At 43.7% G+C, this 17,649-nt stretch overlaps 1 protein-coding gene across 1 annotated transcript in view; it reads right to left on the bottom strand.

Annotated features, from left to right (window-relative positions):
- LOC124716821 (cytochrome P450 4C1-like) overlaps positions 1 to 17,649 on the bottom strand; it is a 102,725-nt gene that overhangs the window by 64,087 nt on the left and 20,989 nt on the right. The window contains exons 2-3 of the mRNA XM_047243374.1: positions 15,232 to 15,351; positions 593 to 827 (exon numbers count right to left, since the gene is read on the bottom strand). Coding sequence (XP_047099330.1) covers positions 593 to 827; positions 15,232 to 15,351 — 355 coding nt within the window. The remainder of the gene's footprint in view (positions 1 to 592; positions 828 to 15,231; positions 15,352 to 17,649) is intronic.

The following is a 17,649-nucleotide window of genomic DNA, read 5'->3' as shown; positions in this document are numbered from 1 at the left end:
GCAAAACTGGGAAAAACATTAATACACTCGCAGATTGTCTACAGCTTAGAAACAATACATAGACCATAATGAAAAGTAGTACTGATAATATACACATTTGTGCGCTTTAAGTATGAAGAGGCATACCTGTTTCATAAAAACAAAGTCCTAATCTACTGCAGCCATATTGGCATCGTCAAATGTTAAATGCAGAATCAGCACCAGCATCGTCAAATACATATAAATAACATCATATGCACGAGTCATGTTGTCAGTAGCACTACTGTTTAAAACAAGCTGCCGTACAGCTTTTGTTGTTGTAAGTTCACCAGATGTCGCTAATGTCAGCGTACACCAGTCTTCAATAATTAATTGAAACAGTGAAAATAAAGGGGGCATACAATAGTTGAAGTCTGTAGTGAGCTTATAACGTATAAAGGCATTGCAGTAATAAAAAGCAATAAAAAGAAGAACATGACAAAAGTAAGATTGTTAAAATGAGGAAGAGTTAACAAACAGTGGTTGACATATGCTCTAGTGCCACTATTATAGATAATGGCATAAATATTAAATACCTTTGACCACTGTCAACACAGAGGCACTAGAAGCTCACCTAGTCAAGTCTCCATACCGGTGGTGGAGTTCTCGAAACTTGTGTAGAGTCACCGGAACCTCGCGGAATTCCAGAATGTTCCCAATGATGGGCAGCGTGGGCGGCCCTGGAACGTCCACGCGGGGTCTGGTGACCCATAGCCACCACAGTACCGCCGCGACGCCGGCGCAGCACCACACCGCCAGCTGCGTCAACAACCACGACCACCACACCATGGTGGCCACAGGTAACCAACCTACAGTCAGAAGCACAGCTGATCACTCTTTGGCATGGTTTTCATTACTGTGCACAGGCAAATTCAGTAAGGATGGCAAGCATCAGATGGCGTTCTACAGCTATTGCGTGCAAAATAGTTCCTGAATAAAGCCGTCAAGATCACTTAATCCTCGTGGTCTAGAAGTTAAGTCCCATAGCGTTCAGAGCCATTTGAACCATTTTTGTGATTAAAAGTATCCTAACACCCCCAAAAACACACGTTTTTCGTATTAGGTGCATTGTGCTGTCACCTACTGCCAGGTACTCCAAATCAGCGACCTCAGTAGTCATTAGACATGGTGAGAAAAATGCGGAAAATATGGGCAAATATTTGTACACATTTTCCGTGTACGACTTACGAAATTCATAACCTAGCATTAAACCTTTTCCTGACAGGAATATGCATTTCACCTCACAAAACATGTATTAAGACAAATTACACCTGACGATGGACCCACAGGGTCCGAAATGCATCGTGTAGTCAATTAAACACGAAAATGTTGTGACTGAAGGCGTTGTTCAATTCATACCTCCAAAGTTTTCTTTGCATTCCTGGGTAAAATTATTTACGGTAAAATTGACACAAATTTTACGGTTACTTTGAACTTTCACCCAGAATCGTGAAACTAGGAAGTTTCCAGTATTATTATTATTATTATTATTTTACCAAGTCGGTCTGTGACATTGGTTGAATACAATTCACTGACGTCAACAGGCAGCTATAGTTTTGCGTTCTTGGTGTTCATATGTATTTCCCCAACATCTGCTGACTTGGGCGACTGACATTTACAGACTACCAGACTGCTGAGATTTATATCCTAACAGTTCGATTCAGCTCTTGAAATCTGCTGATTCCAAATTTATTTGCTGACTGTGAATTGCTTGACATCAGATGCATTAGGGATAGATGTATTACCTGTTATTGAAATATGAAAATTTGTGTCAGACCGGTGCTCGAGGAGGAGGAGGATATTGGTGTTTAATGTCCCGTCGACATCGAGGTCATTAGAGACGTAGCACCAACTCGGATTAGGAAAGGATGGGGATGAAAATCGGCCGTGCCCTTTCACAGAAACCACCCCGGCATTTGCCTGAAGCGATTTAGGGAAATTACAGAAAACCTAAATCAGGATGGCCAACGGCCTTGCCGCAGTGGTAACACCGGTCCCCGCCAGGTCACAGAAGTTAAGCGCTGTCGGGCTGGGCTAGCACTTGGATGGGTGACCATCCGGTCTGCCGAGCATTGTTGGCAAGCGGGGTGCATTCAGCCCTTGTGAGGTAAACTGTGGAGCTTCTTGATTGAGAAGTAGCGGCTCCGGTCTCGTTAACTGACACACGGCCAGGGGAGCGGTGTGGTGACCACATACTCCTCCATATCCGCCTCCAGTGATGCTTGTGGGCTGAGGATGACACGACGGCCGGTCGGTACCTTTGCGCCTTCGTGGCCTGTTCGCGAGGAGTAAATGAGGATGGCCGGACGCGGTTTTGAACCGTCGTCCGAAGGCGAGTCCAGTATGCTAACCATTGCGCCACCCCTCTCGGCTCGGTGCTCGAACCCAGATATCCTTGCTTATTGCGAGTGATCGCGTTAACCACTTTGACTATCCGTGGACGCTTATGGACCGACCCCAACCTTTGCAAGTCACATTTCCTACATCGTTATGCCGTAATCGCCTATATTAATTTCCTAACGCGCGCCACCATTATTATTTTGACTTCCACACAGGGATATTGTGACTACGAGGAACAGAGAGCGCTATTGTCATCACTGTATACCCATCTAGGCTTGAAATATTTAACTGGCATGTCTGAAAAAACTGACATTACTGACGAAATTTATTCATTGACAGCCAATTCTTTGACATCCGATGTGATTAAAACGCCGGCTGGGGTGGCCGAGCGGTTCTAGGCGCTACAGTCTGGAACCGTGCAACCGCTACGGTCGCAGGTTGGAATCCTGCCTCGGGCATGGATGTGTGGGATGTCCTTGTGTTACTTAAGTTCAAGTAGTTTTAAGTTCTAGGGGACTGATGACCTTAGAAGTTAAGTCCCATAGTGTTCAGAGCCATTTGAACCATTTTTGTGATTAAAAGTATCCTAACACCCCCAAAAACACACGTTTTTCGTATTAGGTGCATTGTGCTGTCACCTACTGCCGGGTACTCCAAATCAGCGACCTCAGTAGTCATTAGACATGGTGAGAGAGCAGAATGGGGCGCTCTGCGGAACTCACGGCCTTCGAACGTGGTCAGGTGATTGGGTGTCACTTGTGTCATAAGTCTGTACGCGAGATTTCCACACTCCTAAACATCTCTAGGTCCACTGTTTCCGATATGATAGCAAAGTGGAAACGTGAAGGGACACGTACAGCACAAAAGCGTACAGGTCGACCTCGTCTGTTGACTGACAGAGACCGCCGACAATTGAAGAGGGTGTAATAGGCAGGCATCTATCCAGACCATCACACAGGATTTCCAAACGGCATCACAATCCACTGCAGGTACTATGACAGTCAGGCGGGAGGTGAGAAACCTTGGAGTACATGGTCAACTGGCTGTTGATAAGCAACACATCACGCAAGTAAATACCAAACGACACGTCGCTTGGTGTAAGGAGCGCAAACATTGGATGATTGAACAGTGGAAAAAGGTTGTATGGAGTAAATAATCACGAAACACTATGTGGCGATCCGATGGCAGGGTGTGAGTATGGCGAATGCCCGGTGAACGTCATCTGCCAGTGTGAAATTCGGAGGCCGTTGTGTTATGGTATGGTCGTGTTTTTCATGTGAAGGACTAGCACCCCTTGTTGTTTTACGTGGCACTACCACAGCACAGGCCTACATTGATGTTTTAAGCGCTTTCTTGCTTTCCACTCTTGAAGAGAAATTCGGGGTTGGCGATTGCATCGTTCAACACGATCGAGCACCTGTTCATAATACACAGCCTGTGGCGGAGTGCACGACAATAACATCCCTGTAATGGACTGGCCTGCTCAGAGTCCTGAGCTGAATTTTTGGAACGCCGTCTTCGTGCCAGACCTCACAGCCCGACATCAGTACATCTCCTCAGCGAAGCACTCCGTGTAGAATGGGCTGCCATTCCCCGAGAAACCTTCCAGCACCTGACTGAACGTATGCCTGCGAGAGTGGAAGCTGTCATCAAGGCTAAGCGTCGGCCAAACCATACTGAATTCCAGAATTAGGGATGGAAGTCGTCACGAACTTGTAAGTCAGATTCAGCCAGGTGTCCGGATACTTTTGATCACAAAGTTTATGAGGTATACATGTACTACCTACAGCCACGGGCGAAAATATTATGACCACTGACGACTGCGAGGCTGAATGCCCCCTGTTGGTGTTGCGGGCACGTGATGCTGTAAGGAAAGAATGTAAGAGGGACGAATGGACAGTCATTCTACGTGCGTAAATCCACTGACGCAAGCGGTTTTCACAAAGGGCACATTGTTGTGGCGAATCTGGTCGCCTGTTGGCGTACTACTGTCGTGAGCACGTTTGGAGAATGGTTGAAGGATGGTGAGACAACGAGTAGGCCGTAATGGTATTGGTCGACCATGTATCATCACAAAACATAGAGGTCTGAGGATCCCCGTCTGTGTAATCCACGATATGCAGCGATCTTTGGCAGATGTGACGACACAGTACAATTCTGGTGCAGGCACGAGTATTTCGGAGCACACCGTTCAAACGCCATGTTGAACATGGACCTCCACATCACACAACCTCTGCACATTCTTGTGTTGACCCAACGACATTGTCAGTTATGACTGCAGTGCGCACAGCATCAATGAGTTTTCACTGTGAATCTGTAGACACGTGTCGCCTGTCGAAGGAATCTCATTTCTTCCTACACCAGGTCGATCGCAGGGTACTTACACGCCGTCATCCAAGCGAACGGTTGCACTGCGCCACACATGCAGGCAGCTGAGGGCATATTTATGCTTGGTGTAGATTCAGTTGGGCTTCCATGGGATCTTTGTTGGTAATCGAAGGCAGTGAACAGCGTGAGTGTTATTGAGGACAATCTGCATCGCTTCACGCTTGAAGTCTCTCCTTACGATGATGACATCTTCAAGCAGAATAACTCCCCATGTTGCAAAAATGGCTCTGAGCACTATGGGACTCAACTGCTGTCGTCATCAGTCCGCTAGAACTTAGAACTACTTAAACCTAACTAACCTAAGGACATCACACACACCCATGCCTGAGGTAGGATTCGAACCTGCGACCGTAGCAGCAGCACAGCTCTGGATTGGAGCGCCTAGAACCGCACCGCCACCGCGGCCGGCCCCATGTTGCAAGGTCAGAATCGTTCTACTTTGGTTTGAGGGGCATTATGGTGAACTCACATTGAAGTCCTGTACAGCAAATGTGCCTGATCTGTACACTTTGTTTTCTTTCTTTCGCTTGTGCCTTTTTCCCACAATGACGCAGGGTCGGCATGGTTAATTTAAGGGGTGGCCAGATGCCCTTCCTGCCGCCACCCCGTACCCCCCAGGATGGAATTAGTGTACCCCAACTGTCTGTGTCTAGTGTAATCCATGGAATAGTGCGAATGCATTCAGATGTCTGCGAGCCGTGTAACTGAGGCGGGACGTGGGGACCAGCCCGGTATTCACCTAGTGGGATGTGGAAAACCGCCTAAAAACCACATCCAGGCTGGCCGGCACATCAGCCTCCCTTTAAGCCGCCGGGCGGATTCGATCCGGGGCCGGCGTGCCTACCTGAGTCCAGGAAGCAGCGCATTAGCGCTCTCGGCTAACCTGGCGGGTTGTGCCTAATCTGCACACTCTAGAATACATATTGGGCGCCAGCTCTGTGCCCACACAACACCATCCCGTCATTTGCGGGAATTGCTTGACCTGAGAGTGTACATCTAGTGCCACAGACGTCTGGAATCTTTCGAGGACCTGTAGAATCCATGCCAAGCAGAATCTCTGTCGTACTGTGTATGAAAAGTGGAACAACACGCTCTTAAACAGGTGGTCGTGCTGTCTTGATTCATCGGTGTATTAGCGACACATTAAAAATTTGTACCAGACCAAGAATTGAGCCCGGATTGTCCACTTATTGCGAACTGCCTCCGTCAACCACTTCGGCACTCCTTGCATACCCCAATCTCCATATGTCACAATGTCTACATCCTTACGCCACAGTTCGCCATATTCATCACTTAGAGCGCGCCATTATTTTTAACTGCATTTATGAGCAGGGGTAATGAGACTACAAGGAATCGTGGACGCTGTTACTATCGTCACGTTCCTGCATAAGAGGGAAATCGGGGGTTCGAATCCCGGTCCGGTACAAATTTTCTTATGACACTAATAAGTAGTACATCTGTACCCAATACAGCGGATGTCAAATAATTTAGAGTCAGTGAATAAATTTCGAATTGTTTCGTTCAGCTGTGGATTATGAATAATGTCCTATGCTTCAGACATGTCGGAAGGTATTACAAGCCTAAACGGTATGCGAGGGCAACAACAGGCAACAGGGATCTCGATTCCTTGTAGTCTCTTTCTTCCTATGCGGGAATCTGGTGAATAATGCTGGAGAACCTAAGGTGATGTATTCGGGGGACTTTGGCGTAAGGAGCTAGGTAGTGCGACATATGGTGGTTTCCGAGATATGTATTTGTAGTTGCGAATATGGTCAACCGTCAGCTGTATACTGAAGTGACAACGATGAACACTCTCTAAATGTGTTTTGTGTGTGGAAATAGTGACAGTAGAAGATGCAGCAACTGCCAATGTAAGTAACTTAAAAGCAGATGTCCTCGGTTTAGCGAAGTACCTTAAATCACTTAATAAAGGCAAGGCCTCAGATACTGACTGTATACCAGTCGAGTTCCTTCCAGAGTATACTAATACAATAGCCCCATACTTAGCAGTAACACGCAATTACTCACTCATCGAAAGATGCGTACGTAAAGACTGGAAGTTGCGCAAGTCACTCCAATACCCTAGAAAGCAAACAAAAGTAATCCGCTGAATTACAGACGCATATTACTAACGATTCACGGTAGGACTTTTGGAACATATACTGTATTCCAAGATTATGAATTACCTCGAGGAAAACAATTTATTGACAAATAGCCATCACAGATTCAGAAAATATCGTAAAATACTATTCTTATCAAACATTGTTCCTTATTCTCAAGAACTAATGAGTGCTATTGACCAGGGATTTCAAGTGGATTCCTGCTTTTTTTCAGAAGGACATTGACACCGTTCCTCACAAGCGACTTCCAACCAATTGCTTGCCTATGGAGTATCAATTGTGCATCTGATTAGATTAGATTAATTATTGATTCCATACACCCACAATAGAGGGGATCCTCTTGGGTGTGGAATATGTCAGATAAACACATTACAAAAATGTAACTAGAAAATCTTGAGTTTCATTAATTTTAATGATCCTCAGTCAATTAACAGTAAAATTATGTACATGAATTAAAATTAAACTTCTAATATTTAAAGGTTTAATACTTACATCTGCTTACATTAAATCCATCATTCACACAGTAGCTAGTTACTTGGCTATTACAACCAAGTATTGTCAAAAATTATAGTAAATTATTCACTTCATTGATCGTCAGTTAAGAAGTCAAATTATGTACAAGATTTAAAATTAAACCTCCACTATCTACAGATGTAAGACTTACATTGGCATTCTATACATCCATCATTCATACAGTAGGTAGTTACTTGGCTGTTTTTTTTTTTTTCAAAAATTAAAGTATAATAAATTTTCATTAAAATGGTCTACTGCACTTGTTGAGAAATTCATGGATGGAATAGAAGGAGTTGGCCACCAAAAATTCTTTTAAATTATGTTTAAATTGTTTCTTGTCTGAAACTAAACTGTTTATGGCTGTTGGAAACTTATTGAAAGTATGCGTCACTGAATAAGTGATTTTAAATCTTTATGTATATTTTTCTTATTCCTAGCATTGGTACTGTGTACTAACCAGTTAGTTGGAAAAAAAGAAGTATTATTTACAACAAACTTCATTAAGGAATAAATATACTGAGAAGCTGTGGTTAGTATGCCCAATTCTTTGAATACGTTTCGACATGATGTTCTTGGATTTACACTACACATTAATCTTATTATACGCATCTGTACCCTAAACATTTTTTCTCAGTTGGTGGAGTTACACAAAATATGATACCATATGATATAATGGAGTGAAAATAAGCAAAATATGCCAGTTTTTTTATATTTAAATCTCCTAAGTCTGACATCATTCACATTGCAAACACAGCCTCTTTAGGCGCTTTAGCAGTTCGTTAGTATGTCGCTCCCAACTGAATTTATTATCAAGTTGTAATCCCAAGAATTTTACACTCTCAACTTCTCCTGTTTCCATGTCATCATATTTTGTACACACACTAGAAGGAAATCTCTTGGAAGTTCTGAACTGCATATAGTGGGTCTTTTCAAAGTTTAATGGCAGTGAATTGGCTATGAACCACTTATTAATTTCAGTAAAAATTTGATTAGCTGCCATTTCCAAATTTACATTTCATTTACTATTTGTTGCAATGTTTGTATCATCTGCAAATAAGACAAACTTGGCATCTGGTAATGTAACAGATGACAGGTCATTAATATATATAAGAGAAAGTAGTGGACCTAGTATGAAACCTTGGGGAACACCACATGTAATTTCGTCCCAGTCAGATAATGTCTGATTGCCTACTGCTGAAGTGTTACGTAATGACACCCTTTCTTTGTGTTAGTAAGAAACGACTGAAACCACTTTGAAGCACGACCAGTGATGCCATAATATTTTAATTTACTTAAAAGAATGCTGTGACTCACACAGTCAAAAGCCTTTGACAGGTCACAGAATATGCCAGTTGCCTCTAATTTGTTGTCTAATGAATTATGGACATTTTCACTGTAAGCGTAAATAGCCTTCTCAATATCAGAACCCTTAAGAAACCCAAACTGCGACTATGACAGTATGTTATTTTCACTAAGGTGCTTAAGTAGACGCTTCAACATAACGTTTTCTATACTGCATTGGTGGTTCTGTGCAAGAAAGGTCGCAGTTCCTAGTAACTGATCGTGAGTCATCGGGTGAAACACAAGCAATATCTGGCGTTCCCCAAGGAAGTGTTATGGATCCTCTACTGTTCCTGATCTGCATAATTTAGGGTCCTCAGATAATACTGTCATTTCGAGAATTTTTAAAGTCGTCAGATGTCTAAAACCACCTGAAAAATGATTTAGACGAGATATATTTATTACGAGAAAAGTGGCAATTGACTCTAAATAATGAAAAGTGTGAAGTTATCCACGTGAGTACTAAAACGAATCCGTTAATTTTCGGTAACACGATAAATCACACACGTCTAAAGGCTGTGAAAGCAACCAAAGACTTAGGGGCTGCAATTACAAACAACTTAAATTGGAACGATGACGTTGATAATGTGGTGGAGGAGTCAAACTAAAGAATGCAATCTATTGGCAGGACATTTACAAGACGCAATATGTTTAATAAATAGAAGGCCTACACCAGACTTATCCGCCCTCTTCTGGAGCACTGCTGTGCGGTGTAGGATCCGTATAAGATAGGATCGATGAAGGACACAGAAAAAGTTGAATGAAATGGGGCTCCGTGTATCACTGCGAAATAGGGGAGGGTGTACCACGAATACGTTACGCGAATTGGGTTAGCAATCCTTTAAAGAAAGGCGTTTTTCGTTGCGGCAGGTTCTTCTCGTGTAATTTCAATTATCAACTTTCTCCTCAGAGTGTGAAAATATTTTGCTGACATAGGGAGAAATGCTCATCATCATGAAATAAGAAAAATCAGATCTCCCACGAAAAGATTTAAGTGTTCTTTTTTCTCGCTCGCTGCTCTGCCAGGCACTAAATTGTGAATTGCAGGGTAATCATGTAGATGTAGATCTGAAGCATGCAAAGCATGTAAATTTAACGTCGTAAAAACGGCGGAAAGCACAAAAACGTGCACTTATCTATTTATTTACTGTAAATAGCTTCAAATCTAAATAGTTTTACGTGATTTAATTTTGTGAAATGAAATTATTATTTCATACACAATATTTCAAAGAAATAGCTGCAGTCAACATGTGTCTGACTGCAACGATTGTGATACGTTCGTTTCTTGTTATAAGAAGTAGGTGAAGAGCGTTCCTACTGTCTCTTGTTTGTTAGCCTTCATATTGATAGCTGCGTTCCTTCCATATAAGTAAGTACTTATTCTTTTGTGTAGACAAACGTGATGTAAGCGTCACGTACTATCTTTAGAACTATTTGCAGTTAAATTTATGTAAATTAGTCAAGTCTCGTGCTTTCTCATTTTACCAGTTCTCCTAATCGATATATGACACAAGAAATGTTTTACTGCTTTACTGTCACAGCGAACGACCAATACGAGCTTAACGGATCGTCAAGAGGAGACGCAATGGCCGAATACTTACCACTAGTATTCTGCCATTTATTCATTTGCAACTTGCTACAGCGTCCCTGAGATTGTCGATCGTCACGAAGCGTTTTGCAAACTTGAACGCAAGCGCAGAACCTTTAATGATCTGGCCACAGTCTCCAAGCTATGATTCCGTTTCATCCATAAATAATAGACACTGGCCCCGTAAGACTGATGGTGATATTGAAAGGTGTAATGTTTTCTAAACTGTATAGCATTTTTCTAGTAGTCAGTTTGGCCTTTAACAAAGATTCATCCGCCATCAACAATGGCTGTCTGCTCCAGTTAATTTTAACACTTTTCTTTCCATTGATTAATTTAAATTTCTATTGAAAGTCAAATTTACTTCGGTGAGCACATGAGTCAGATTCAAAGCATTATGTCAAACGATGAACCGTATGAACTGTATTATTTGTAATGTCTGAAGATCTGTGAACATCTTCCTAACAGTGAAGCTACTGTTTATGATCAAATTGTACATTTCGCACGCTACGTTTGTAAAATAAACCCGCTTCAATTTTCTTACGTGTGCTCGTGCCGTCTCTAGCACCTTTGCCCGTCGGCTACACTGCAATATATCTTTCCCTCCCTTTCACTTCCCTCAATTGCATACGGGTGCCCACCTCTGTTTGCATGAAGTGTACACAAAGTAGGTCTGTACCTGAGAACCTGATTTTATACTGTATTCAAACATTATAGTTGTATCCATATGAAGGTAAAACCGAGCGCCAAGTGGAAATTGGCACAAAGTGCTGTGGTATTCTAACACGTTACTACCCTTAAGGGGGGTAGGACTTCAAACGGACCGACTTGGAGCACGAGAGACACCACGGGACATTTTAATTTCCGCTGTCTATAATTTTACATATAAATTCATAAAACGTTGTCAGTATGGCCAGGAAAGACTCAGGATGCACACGCATAGGAGTGAAAGTTCAAAAATATAACAAAATAATCGATTTTACATTTGAAAATTCACGATTTTTTCACTTACTATTGGCTGCATTTGTTGCTATAGGTACACTTTTCTTCATAAGTAAGAGAGAGTTTCGATGAATTTTGCACAGCATACACACCATACTTACAGGTGTATGACTCTGTACAATTTATTTAATTCATGAAAAAATGAATTAGCTGTTACATTTTAAACTTCATGTTTAGAAAAAACTCAAATTTTATTGTTAATTATCTCAATTTTTACCACAGTTTTTAACAGATTTGGAAAAATCTAGAGTTTTGCATTAAGGAGTTTGTGGTTAATAAGCATACCAAATTTGAAGGTAATAGGATATTTATTTTGGATGCTACATGTACCTAAGTACAGAAATTTGTGTTTAGCGGAAAATGGCCACTGAAGTTTATTCTTGTATATAGCATTCTTGTAGGACTGTCCAGCACCATGAGGAAGTTCTTCTCCATTTTCTAAATCAATTTTCTTCCTTTTCACATTCCTATGATGCTCTCTTCATGATTTTATTACCTCCAAAAATTAGTGCTTTCCCTACAAGCTGTCAGACTACCGTATAAAAAGCTTTGATGCAGTTCACACCGGGCTTAATTCCCACTTTCTCTAAAACATATTTTCCGCTTTGCACAACATCATTAAAACATGAAACTTCATCATAAACACCAATACCATGTGCATTTATTCCCACAAAAATGGCTTTTGGCAATCTTTCCCATACACATTGGTTTGATTTTGTGTACAGGAGGACATTTCTTCAATAAGTTTTCATTTCCAAGGTCCCTGAATATAGGTTTGAAAGCTTCCATTGCAGCATTTTGTAGAGAATTCCTGTGATGATATTCTTCACAACCAGCAATTGACCTTTGGTAGCCACACCATGATTCGATTTCATTTGGGCACAAGTTGTGCTTAAGGTTGTTCTCTGTGTACATTTTGTGGAAGTATAAGGCCCAAACTGCTTGCTTCATATTTTTCAAGTCCCCTGTGAATTCTAGGTATCTTTTGCGATAATATACCACAAATGGACACAAAACAATACAGCCAAATGAAAATCGTTTCGAAATTCACAACACCACACTGCAAGCCTTTCAAAACAGAGAACAAACAAAATCAGCGATCAAAACAATGGACGTCAATAGCAGCAAAGTATATCAATATTTTGTTTCACGTATGACAGTCTCTGGCGCAAATATAAACACCCGAATTCTACAGAGCGAAATACACTCAAATATGACAGAAGAATGCTGTGCAAAGGGGTGTGGCGCTGCATCTTGGTACACTTAAGACCAAATAACGTGCCTTATAATCTCTCAAATATATGTATTTTGTACGTCAAACTATTCAGGAAGACGGGTGCTACAAAATAGGCATGTGTCTCAAAAATCTTTTTTTTTAATTTTTGACGTCCCACCCCTTAAAGAGAGTCAAAAAAAGTAATTTCAGTGATTTAATATAAATTTTAAAAAAAGAAAAAAAGAACAGGGTAGGTATCAGCATATGGTGGTTCCGCGTATTGTCGTCTGCAATACGTACGGCTCAGCACTGTAATGCAGCCAATGCTCAGTACCACCTTCTTCGTGAAGCTGAGAATGCAAAATATAAGGGAAATAACCACCATCAAAAACTTTCAAATGTTCGTGGGGCCTTTTCCGACAGAAGTAAACCGTACAACGACGTCATTGTTAGTCGACGAATGACCGAATCATTTTTTGCATAGCTTGGGTGAAAATCCTGCAAGGCACAAATAAAATGACCAGTCCAAGTATCTGAGGGACGTATAGCGCAAGAAGGAGTAAAAAGTGTTCGGTCATTAACGTCCACTAACAATGTGCCACTGACGCCTCTGACCTAGCGAGCCTCTAAAAACACATCATTAAAATTAAAAATCATATAAAAGTGACATGATTTTTGTTAGAAATGAAAGGCACAGCAACTTGAACTTCGTACTCTATCGAGAAAACCTAATTATCATTTGCATAATAATCCTTACAATGAGCACAGCAGAATGGCGTCCGTACCTCACGAGAGCGAGACAACGAAAGGCAAAACTCACAAGCGGTAACAAACATCCGAACTACAGACACATCAGACGTACCAATTAGTCCAACTATGAGATATGACATTTTAGAGTCCATAAACTCACGTAAATGCATAAATTTCAAGTTAGAGCCCAGGTGCAACGATTGCAGATTTACATTATGTGATCAAAAGTATCCGGACATCCCAAAACATACGTTTTTCGTATTAGATGCACTGTGCTGTCACCTACTACCAGGTACGCCATACAAACTACCTCAGCAGCCTTTAGGCATCGTGAAAGAGCAGAATGGGGCGCTCCGAGGAACTCACGGATTTCGAAGGTGGTCAGGTGACAGGGTGTCACTTGTTTCATACGTCTGTAAATGAGATTTCCACACTCCTAAACATCCCTGCGTCTACTGTTTCCGATGTGACAGTGAAGTGGTAAACGTGAAGGGACACGTACAGCGCAAAGGCATACGGGCCGATCTCGTCTATTGACTGACAGAGTTCAAAAATGGCTCTGAGCACTATGGGACTTAACTTCTGAGGTCATTAGCCCCTAGAACTTAGAACTACTTAAACCTAATTAACCTAAGGACATCACACACATCCATGCCCGAGGCAGGATTCGAACCTGCGACCGTAGCGGTCGCGCGGTTCCAGATTGCAGCACCTAGAACCGCTCGGCCATCCCGGCCGGCACTGACAGAGTCCTCGGACAGTTGAAGAGGGTAGTAAAGTGTAATAGGCAGACATCCATCCAGACCATCACACAGGAATTCCATCCTGTATCAGGATCCACTGAAAGTTCTATGACAGTTAGGCGGGAGGTGAAAATACCTGGATTTCATGGTCGAGCGGCTGCTCATAAGCCACACATTACGCCAGTAAAGCCAAATTATGCCTCGCTTAGTTTAAGGAGCGTAAACATTGGACGACTGAACAGTGGAAAAACGTTGTATGGAGTGACGAATCACGGTATACAATGTGGCGATGCGATGGCAGGGTGTGGGTATGTCGAATGCCTGGTGAACGTCATCTGCCAGCGTGTGTAGTGCCAACAGTAAAATTCGGAGGCGGTGGTGTTACGTTGTGGTCGTGATTTTCATGGAGGGGCCTTGCACCCCTTGTTGTTTTGCATGGCACTATCACAGCACAGGCCTACATTGATGTTTTAAGCACATTCTTGCTTCCCACTGTTGAAGAGCAATTAGCGGATGGCGATTGCATCTTTCAACACGATCGATCACCTGTTCATAATGCACGGCCTGTGGCGGAATGGTTACACGACAGTAACATCCCTGTAATGGACTGGCCTGCACAGAGTCCTGACCTGAATCCTATAGAACACCTTTGGGATGTTTTGGAACGCCGACTTCGCGCCAGGCCTCACCGACCGACATCGATACCTCTCCTCAGTGCAGAACTCTGTGAAGAATGGGCTGCCATCCCCCAAGAAACCTTCCAGCACCTGAGTGAACATATGTGTGCGAGAGCGGAAGCTATCATCAAGGCTAGGGGTGGGCCAACACCACATTGAATTCCAGCATTACGGATGGAGGGCTCTACGAAGTGGTAAGTCATTTTCAGCCAGATGTCCGGATTCTTTTGATCAGCTAGTGTATTTCACAAGCAGTTCATATATACAAAATAGGGTGAAATAAAAAGTAATAATACAATACAGACTAAAATCAGAGGATCGTGAATGTGATGAAATGTGAATGACCTTCTGGGAGTGGGTCTTTGTTATATGTAAATATTTATAATCCCGCGTACTTCCATTTGACAATACGTCAGTTCTTCAGTAGGAATGATCACATGTTGGTTTGACCAACTCGAGGGAGGCGTCACGGAGATGATGAGAAACTTGGACTGGCAGCATTTGAAGGTAGAGCGCCCCGTGAAAGACTACTCACACGGCAGAGAGGGCTGCTCGCCAACACTGGACACGGACGACACCTGCGGCACAGGTGGAGCGCCGATGACGAAGGAGCCCGCGCTGCGCTGAGACTTCCGCGACGTCTGCCGGTGCAGCACTGTACGGTGCAGAATGCAACGCGCTGTTATTATATGCACCACCCGTCAGCCTTGGACACACCCAGAACCAGCCGCACCGGTTCTTAGGCATGACCTTGAGCGTGCATCGACTCTCAGCAAAAAAGTGCTCTGGGTTTAGAAATTCCCAGCAGATGGAAAGAGCCACGAGTTATCGGATAGGACTGTGAGACTGTGTAATCTGCCACGTATTAAGCAAGCAGAATATCACACTAGTTTATAAGCTACATGTCGTATAAGCTACATGTCGTATCGGATGGTACTATCCCACCGGAACCGTTATGCCATACCATATATATATATATATAGATATATATATATATATATATATATATATATATGATCATGTGATGTATCTGACCCCGGGAATGTGTCAATAAAGTTTCCCCTTCCTGGGACAATGAATTCACGGTGTTCTTATTTCAATTTCCAGGAGTATATATATACTTTATTGACACATTCCTGGGGTCAGATACATCACATGATCACACTGACAGAACCACAGGCACATAGACACAGGCAACAGAGCATGCACAATGTCGGCACTAGTACAGTGTATATCCACCTTTCGCAGCAATGCAGGCTGCTATTCTCCCATGGAGACGATCGTAGAGATGCTGGATGTAGTCCTGTGGAACGGCTTGCCATGCCATTTCCACCTGGCGCCTCAGTTGGACCAGCGTTCGTGCTGGACGTGCAGACCGCGTGAGACGACGCTTCATCCAGTCCCAAACATGCTCGATGGGGGACAGATCCGGAGATCTTGCTGGCCAGGGTAGTTGACTTACACCTTCTAGAGCACGTTGGGTGGCACGGGATACATGCGGACGTGCATTGTCCTGTTGGAACAGCAAGTTCCCTTGCCGGTCTAGGAATGGTAGAACGATGGGTTCGATGACGGTTTGGATGTACCGTGCACTATTCAGTGTCCCCTCGACGATCACCAGTGGTGTACGGCCAGTGTAGGAGATCGCTCCCCACACCATGATGCCGGGTGTTGGCCCTGTGTGCCTCGGTCGTATGCAGTCCTGATTGTGGCGCTCACCTGCACGGCGCCAAACACGCATACGACCATCATTGGCACCAAGGCAGAAGCGACTCTCATCGCTGAAGACGACACGTCTCCATTCGTCCCTCCATTCACGCCTGTCGCGACACCACTGGAGGCGGGCTGCACGATGTTGGGGCGTGAGCGGAAGACGGCCTAACGGTGTGCGGGACCGTAGCCCAGCTTCATGGAGACGGTTGCGAATGGTCCTCGCCGATACCCCAGGAGCAACAGTGTCCCTAATTTGCTGGGAAGTGGCGGTGCGGTCCCCTACGGCACTGCGTAGGATCCTACGGTCTTGGCGTGCATCCGTGCGTCGCTGCGGTCCGGTCCCAGGTCGACGGGCACGTGCACCTTCCGCCGACCACTGGCGACAACATCGATGTACTGTGGAGACCTCACGCCCCACGTGTTGAGCAATTCGGCGGTACGTCCACCCGGCCTCCCGCATGCCCACTATACGCCCTCGCTCAAAGTCCGTCAACTGCACATACGGTTCACGTCCACGCTGTCGCGGCATGCTACCAGTGTTAAAGACTGCGATGGAACTCCGTATGCCACGGCAAACTGGCTGACACTGACGGCGACGGTGCACAAATGCTGCGCAGCTAGCGCCATTCGACGGCCAACACCGCGGTTCCTGGTGTGTCCGCTGTGCCGTGCGTGTGATCATTGCTTGTACAGCCCTCTCGCAGTGTCCGGAGCAAGTATGGTGGGTCTGACACACCGGTGTCAATGTGTTCTTTTTTCCATTTCCAGGAGTGTATATATAAAACAGCAGTGAGTCGCAAATTCAGTGTATCGAGTCCGTACTTTTACTGCAAATCTAGATAGCAGCTGTTGAATACCTGTCTTCAATGCATTTAAATCAAATCATATAGACTCGTCTAGCTTTCGTCGACACTTTTTTTTATGCGATTTTATTGTAATCCGGCAATGTATATACGAAAATTGCGTAAAAAAAGGTGTGGACAAAAGCTAGACAGGTCTATATGATTTGCTTTAAATGCACTGAAGATAGCTATTCAACAGCTGAAAATATGTACAGGGCGGTCCATTGATTGTGACCGGGCCAAATATCTCACGAAATAAGCGTCACACGAAAAAACTACAAAGAACGAAACCCGTCTAGCTTGAAGGGGGAAACCAGATGGCGCTATGGTTGGCCCGCTAGACGGCGCTGCCATATCAACTGCGTTTTTTTTTTAAATAGAAACCCACATATTTTATT

Source organism: Schistocerca piceifrons, chromosome 9 (assembly GCF_021461385.2).
Source record: "Schistocerca piceifrons isolate TAMUIC-IGC-003096 chromosome 9, iqSchPice1.1, whole genome shotgun sequence".
In the NCBI taxonomy this organism is placed as follows: domain Eukaryota; kingdom Metazoa; phylum Arthropoda; class Insecta; order Orthoptera; family Acrididae; genus Schistocerca; species Schistocerca piceifrons.
Note: the sequence above shows the minus strand (reverse complement) of the source record. Positions and strands in the feature narration are given on the sequence as shown.